Source organism: Centruroides sculpturatus, unplaced genomic scaffold, assembly GCF_000671375.1.
Source record: "Centruroides sculpturatus isolate CEXI.00-Female unplaced genomic scaffold, Cexi_2.0 scaffold1270, whole genome shotgun sequence".
Lineage (NCBI taxonomy): Eukaryota > Metazoa > Arthropoda > Arachnida > Scorpiones > Buthidae > Centruroides > Centruroides sculpturatus.
The window spans coordinates 183,454-189,777 of record NW_019385410.1 but is presented as its reverse complement, the minus strand read 5'-3'; the positions used below and the strand labels follow the sequence as shown (position 1 = coordinate 189,777).

Below are 6,324 nucleotides of genomic sequence, written 5' to 3'. Positions count from 1 at the left end.
ACAATTAGAAATTAAGCTTTAAATGCCATTTGGATTTGTCTATCATCATGTCTATATTCAAGTTATTAAAATTTAACATTCACAGACGTTACAATCATCATGTACTGTACTTCGTTTGATCTTTAAATTTCAACAAACAATAAATTTCATTGCACGAATTGTAGCATAGAGATTGGAGAGAAAAACTTTTTTTGTATTTACGAATTTTAAGCATTTAAAATAGAGGAACAAAACTGAAAATAGTAGCCAATGCAGTGTTTAAATTTCCTTCAATAACTTAGCCCTTATTGGGCTGCAATTTGAAAAAATTGTAACCTATAAATTCCAATGTTGTCCATTTGTCTTTTCTTAATCTCAAGAATTGAGCTAGATAGGTGAAAATTGAGACCAGATACAGGAGGTCTCGATATACGAACTTTCGGTTCATACCGAAAGTCCCGTTATTTCAATTTAAAACATCCCCTGAGTAGTTAATAGATGACTGCTCTGTTGTTGAAGGAGAAGTATGATGTACAGGGGTAAGCCAATACTAATAATTTGAGGTGGAGAGCATATATTTTAATTTTTATCATCATATTGATTCAAAAGTTATAATTTTATTTTCACTTTATTTAAATAAAACAAAAATAAAAAGTAAAAATAAATGTAGTTTCCATCCTACAATAAAATTGATTAAATCAAAATTATTTTTACGATTTGGAGATTTATGATTATTAATTTTTATTTAATCCATAATTTTAATAACAACAACTTACCTACTACGATCTGCTCTTTTTTTTCGCAAACGTCTAAATCTCCACCAATAAGTAAGTCTTTTACTGAATTGTCCCCAGTAGTTTTGACGTTAGGATTTGCACAGGATAAACCTGTTGATTTAGGATCAAGAAAAGGTCCTCCTCTAAAAATTAAATATAGTAATTAACTTTTAATGGAGTTATAGAAACATTCCAAGTAATGTTAAAGTAAAAAATTATCATGATTACTTAGTTATGATAGCCATTGGTACATTGTCTTTCAATGATCCACAGTTTAATGAAGCAGGAGCACACGGGAATTCCCCCATTGTAGTAGAGATAGCCGTTGTAGTTGTAGGCACTTCAGTAGTCGTAGTTGTTGTTGTTGGCTTTTTGGTAGTCGTAGTTGTTGTAGGCTGTTTAGTAGTCGTTGTTGGTCTTTCGGTAGTCGTACTTGTTGTAGGTGCTTTAGTGGTCGTAGTTGTAGGCTGTTCTGTGGTCGTCGTCGTTGTAGGCTGTTGTTGTAGGCTGTTTGGTGGTCGTCGTTGTTGTAGGCTGTTTGGTGGTCGTCGTTGTTGTAGGCTGTTTTGTGGTCGTCGTTGTTGTAGGCTGTTTTGTGGTCGTCGTTGTTGTAGGCTGTTTTGTGGTCGTCGTTGTTGTAGGCTGTTTTGTGGTCGTCGTTGTTGTAGGCTGTTCTGTGGTCGTCGTCGTTGTAGGCTGTTTTGTGGTCGTCGTCGTTGTAGGCTGTTCTGTGGTTGTGGGTTGTTCTGTGGTCGTTGTGGTTGTAGGCTGTTTTGTGGTTGTCGTGGTTGTAGGTTGTTCTGTGGTCGTTGTGCTTGTAGGCTGTTCTGTGGTCGTCGTTGTTGTAGGCTGTTCTGTGGTCGTCGTTGTTGTAGGGCTTTTGGTTGTCGTAGTTGTTGTAGGCATTTTGGTAGTTGTTGTAGTTATTTCTGTGGTTGTGGAGGTAGTTGTAGGAGATTCAGTGGTAGTGGTAGTTGTTGGTGGTGCTTTAGTTGTTGTTGTTGTTGTTGGTGGTGCTTTAGTTGTTGTTGTTGTTGGTGGTGGTGCTTTAGTTGTTGTTGTTGTTGTTGTTGTTGGCGCTTTAGTAGAAGTAGTCGTCGTAGTTGTTGTAAGCGTTTCGGTAGTCGTCGTGGATGTAGTTGTAGGAGTTTCAATAGTCGTAGTTATCGTAGAAGGTTCCTTAGTTGTTGTTATAGTACTAAGTTTTTCTGTAGTCGTAGTTGTTGCAATTGTTGTAGTAGGCCTATCTGCAATTATTGAAATATTATTATTTGTAAGGAATAAAAATATCGATATTGATGTGACTTCTATACCGTAATTTTTATAATATCTATTGATAGAGTTCGGGCAATTTTGGTTATTGTTAAAACCAGTTTGAGAAGAGGCAATTGTATGAATTAAGAATGAATCCCATTCTGTTATTATTAGAATAAATACTAGGAAAATCAGTGATTCTAAATGTAAATCTTTTCGAAACGAATTACAATGTTAATGCAAAGATTCTGTTAATACTGAAAATCATATTTAGAAAATTTACAGTATTTCCTAAATAATATAAATAATTTTAATATTTTTCAAACAGTTTTCTAGTAAAGAAATTGATTTGATTTTTGATACATTAATATGATAATTTAGTAAAGACAGCATTATGTATTTTTTAAAAATATTTTTGAGAATGCTTCTTGATAACCAGAAAGTGTAAATAAATTTATCAAAAAAGATAAAATACACTTCTGTTTTGGTATTATTGTCAAGATTTTTCTGAAAAACAATTATAGTTTTGCTTTTAAGCAAAACTATAGTAAGTTTAGTAGTGATATAGTGATACAAATAAATTATAAAATATCAGTAATTGTGACCTCTTGAGTGGAACAACTAGTAGTATAGAAGTCGAGAATGTACTGTACTCTTGCAAACAAATCGACAGAAATGGCATTTTTTAAAGAGTGCCTGTGTGGAAAATAACTACTCTATAAAACCAATAAGTCCTCTTTGGATTGCAAAATACAGTATACTTATACTTATACTTTTACTTATACTTACTATACTTTTAAGCTAGAAGACAGTCTAAAGGCAAATGTAATGAGTCTGTGACCGATAGGAAAGTTTCATCAGACATACCAATTGCCCCTCTGCCACCTGAATCAGAAGAAGATAGAGCGAGGTTCAGAATTTTTGACTTGAAGCGACAGAAGGAGGTTTATTGCCTTGATTTAAAATTACCAGGTCTATACAAACCGAAAAACCTACAAGATGCTCTCCTCTTGGACTGTTATCTCTTTTCCTCAAACACTGGTGTGTGCATTTGCAACAAAACGTATTTTTAAAAATGTCAGGAGTGGTAGGAAACTCCACTACAAATCTGACCTCACTGAAAGGAGATTTAGTTGAATCATAAAGAAGATAGGCAGAAGAGACTAAAATCTTCTTAGCACTATTAACATCTACCTTTATGCGTATCACAACTAGATCTCTTGTCAGAGATCTGAGAGAATACTTGAATTCATTTACTAACAAAAACACACGTTTGCAGATCCTGATGAGATGATTGGTAATAAAGAGCATCACGAAACGGCCGGATTGCCGGGCAGTCAAGGTGACAGCCTACCGCTCTGGGGGGCCCAGAATCGAATCCGGACGGGTCGAAAAATCTCGAGGAATTTTTTGGGAGGTGGTCTGTCCTGATTTGTTAAACCCCGTCCTTCCTGTCACCACCCGACCGCTCCATTGTGGGCTTGGTCGCACCCTGGGCTTGCTAAAAAGAAGCCCTCTTAGTGCCCACAGGGCAGGAAGAGTTTAAAAAAGTCAACTGTTAATAGTCTAATTTTTCCTGAGAAATTATTTGCTATCTTCGAGAAAACTAGTTACGAATCATTAATGCATTTGAAAAAATATTAGAAAGTCAATAAATTTATTTAAATATTTATATATTTAAATGAATTTGTAAATAACCAATCGAAATCTTGGTGAGCAAAAGTAGTAGGGCTTGAGTTTTTAGGCTATAGTCGCTCAGAGAGTGGCACCATCTAGTAGCGGTAATACTTAGTATATGATTGGAAGTAGTGGGCTAATGTTCTTGTACACTGTTGTAATTGTTGTAGATGTAGCATACATCTAGGCTAGCATAAAATCAATCAAACAGCGATCCCATCGCCATCGGGAGCAAGAGGCACTAATAAAACTTTAACCCGAAAGGGATAGGGAGTTGCATGACCAGAAGAATATACGGACAATGTATATAATGTATGATCATGGCTGCCTAGATAGACAGACCATGGTATGTGTAAGTGACATCATTGTAAAGGACGGATTATCGTCAACTGGGAATAGTTTGAGTAACTTAGTCTATGTAAGAAGTTGAATGTCAGATGAATTTTGACAATATTTTTAATGCGGACGATATCAACGTGGAAAGTTCATAATTTACAAATATCTATTATTGTTTATTAAATAAAATAATAAAATGTTGTATTAATTATATAAAATAAAAATCATACTTTATGTTTACTCTGTATACAATAATCTTACTAAAAAATCGTCCTACCTCAGAGGTCGCCCACACTATATATAGCTTAGCGCCTTCAATTTATTATATTTACGAAGATATCAAATTACATACAGCAAAGTCTTACAGTGTCTTTTAACGTCATTTGATTGGCGCCACTGTCGGATTGAGGTCTGATACTGATGTGTTCGTTTGAAAATATGGCGGTTGCATGATCGACAAAATATTCGATAAGTTTATATCAAATAGTTCGTCGGTCACGAAACAGCATATTTTTAAATGCCCAGTTGCATAAGAAAACAATTTAACAAATTGTCTTATTAAATTCTTAAAACAAAGAATTATTAATGTTTTTGAAATACTAAACATATCTGAACATTTTAATAATACTAGTTTCAATGCTCTTAATTTTAAAACATTGCAATAATGGCTATTACTGAAAACAAAGAATTTAGCAAAACAATTGTTAATGTTTTTGAAATACTAACCATATCTAAACGTTTTAATATTACTCTTTTGGTTTCAAAAATTATTTTTATAAAAAAGCAAACAAATGTACTGTACTGTACATAATAAATCAGCAGAATTAAGAAATACGTGACATTAAAAACAAAATTCAATTTAATCATACTTCTTACTTTTTTATATTTTTAATTATGAAATTATTTAATACTATTTAGAAGTGTAGATATTTTAACAACCTTAACTGGAATTTTCTCCATTTAGGCAAACTAATTTCTCTTTTCCTTATTATTTTAGTTGACTCGGAAAGTTCCCATTTTGGGGAAAAATCTCCAATCTGATTTCAGCATTTCTGATTTAATTTGCCAGAAGAAAAGAAGCAGACTAAATGCTGTGTTCGAATACTTCTTTTCGTAAATTAAAATTTGCAGGTGGAGAATAATTATTGATTTATCTATTATAAGGTAAAACTCNAATTAATAAAAGAGAATTTTAAAAAAGACAATGAACAACTAAATGAATTTAATAAATCTTTTCAAAGCCTTAAAGTTAATATTAAACTGAACGATAAAATCAATGCTTTAATTTTAAAATTAAATTTGTGAGAATCTAATGTGAAAAATAATAATATGCAATGTTTTGAAAAGCTAAGTGATTTTCTAATCGAAAATGAAATAAATTTGAATAAAGATGTTAAAGATATAATTCAGGAGCATATTTTACAACTTAAAACAGCTATTAGTGATTACTTTCCTCAGCAAGAAGAGTCACATGACTGGATTAAAAATCCAATTCAAAATTTCAATAATAATCACAATTTGAACATCAAATACGTTTACAAATAACGACAATAAAACCTGAGTTTAAAGTTTTGTGCAAAACAAAGCAAGTTCATCCCAGTTATTAAAATTAAAAATTTTATTTTGTATTTTGTAATACTTTTTTTTAACTTTTATTATAATATAATAAAAAGAATATTAAAACGTTTTTCTTTATATGTACTACCTAGATTGTGAATATTCTATTGTAGGGGAAGGGAGGGCAAGATGGAAGGGGTGGGCAAGATGGAAACTACTTACCCACCCCGAACCGCGCGACGAAGCACCCAAACCTCCATGCACACAGAGACACCCGGATATCTTGTATTTATGAACGGCGACTCAGATCGGTTGGTGCCACGAAGTGACGTGTGCAAGTATTTCTTATTTCGCAGCAGATTATTATGCAGTCATTGGACTTTTGCAGTGTTATTATTTATACCTACAAGGTAAGTATTACTATTTTGTTTTTATACAAAGTACCTATTAGGGATAGATTGCATGAATTGATATTTAAAGAGGGAAAAAATTCAAGGATTTTTAAAGCGTTGATATTATTATTGGCAATGGGAATTCGGGCAAGATGGAAAATTGCATTTTAGGGCAAGATGGAATAGTTTCCATGTAGCAAGCACAATTATTTTGATTTCTGTTATCAATTTATCTAACTAATTGAGGATGTAATTGTTTCTAGATGGTGAACAAGTATATAAGAAAGAGCAACAGAGGTTGTTGGACTGAAGAAACTGCAGATGGCGATGGATGAAGGTTTTGTGTATTACGT

General features: G+C 33.0%; 1 protein-coding gene across 1 annotated transcript in view; it reads right to left on the bottom strand.

The window, feature by feature from the left end:
- Positions 1–1,202: 1,202 nt before the first annotated feature.
- Positions 1,203–6,324, bottom strand: part of LOC111638663 (salivary glue protein Sgs-3-like) — a 7,830-nt gene continuing 2,708 nt past the window's right edge. Inside the window, exon 4 of the mRNA XM_023384409.1 lies at positions 1,203–2,002. Within this exon, the coding sequence (XP_023240177.1) occupies positions 1,203–2,002 (800 nt within the window). The remainder of the gene's footprint in view (positions 2,003–6,324) is intronic.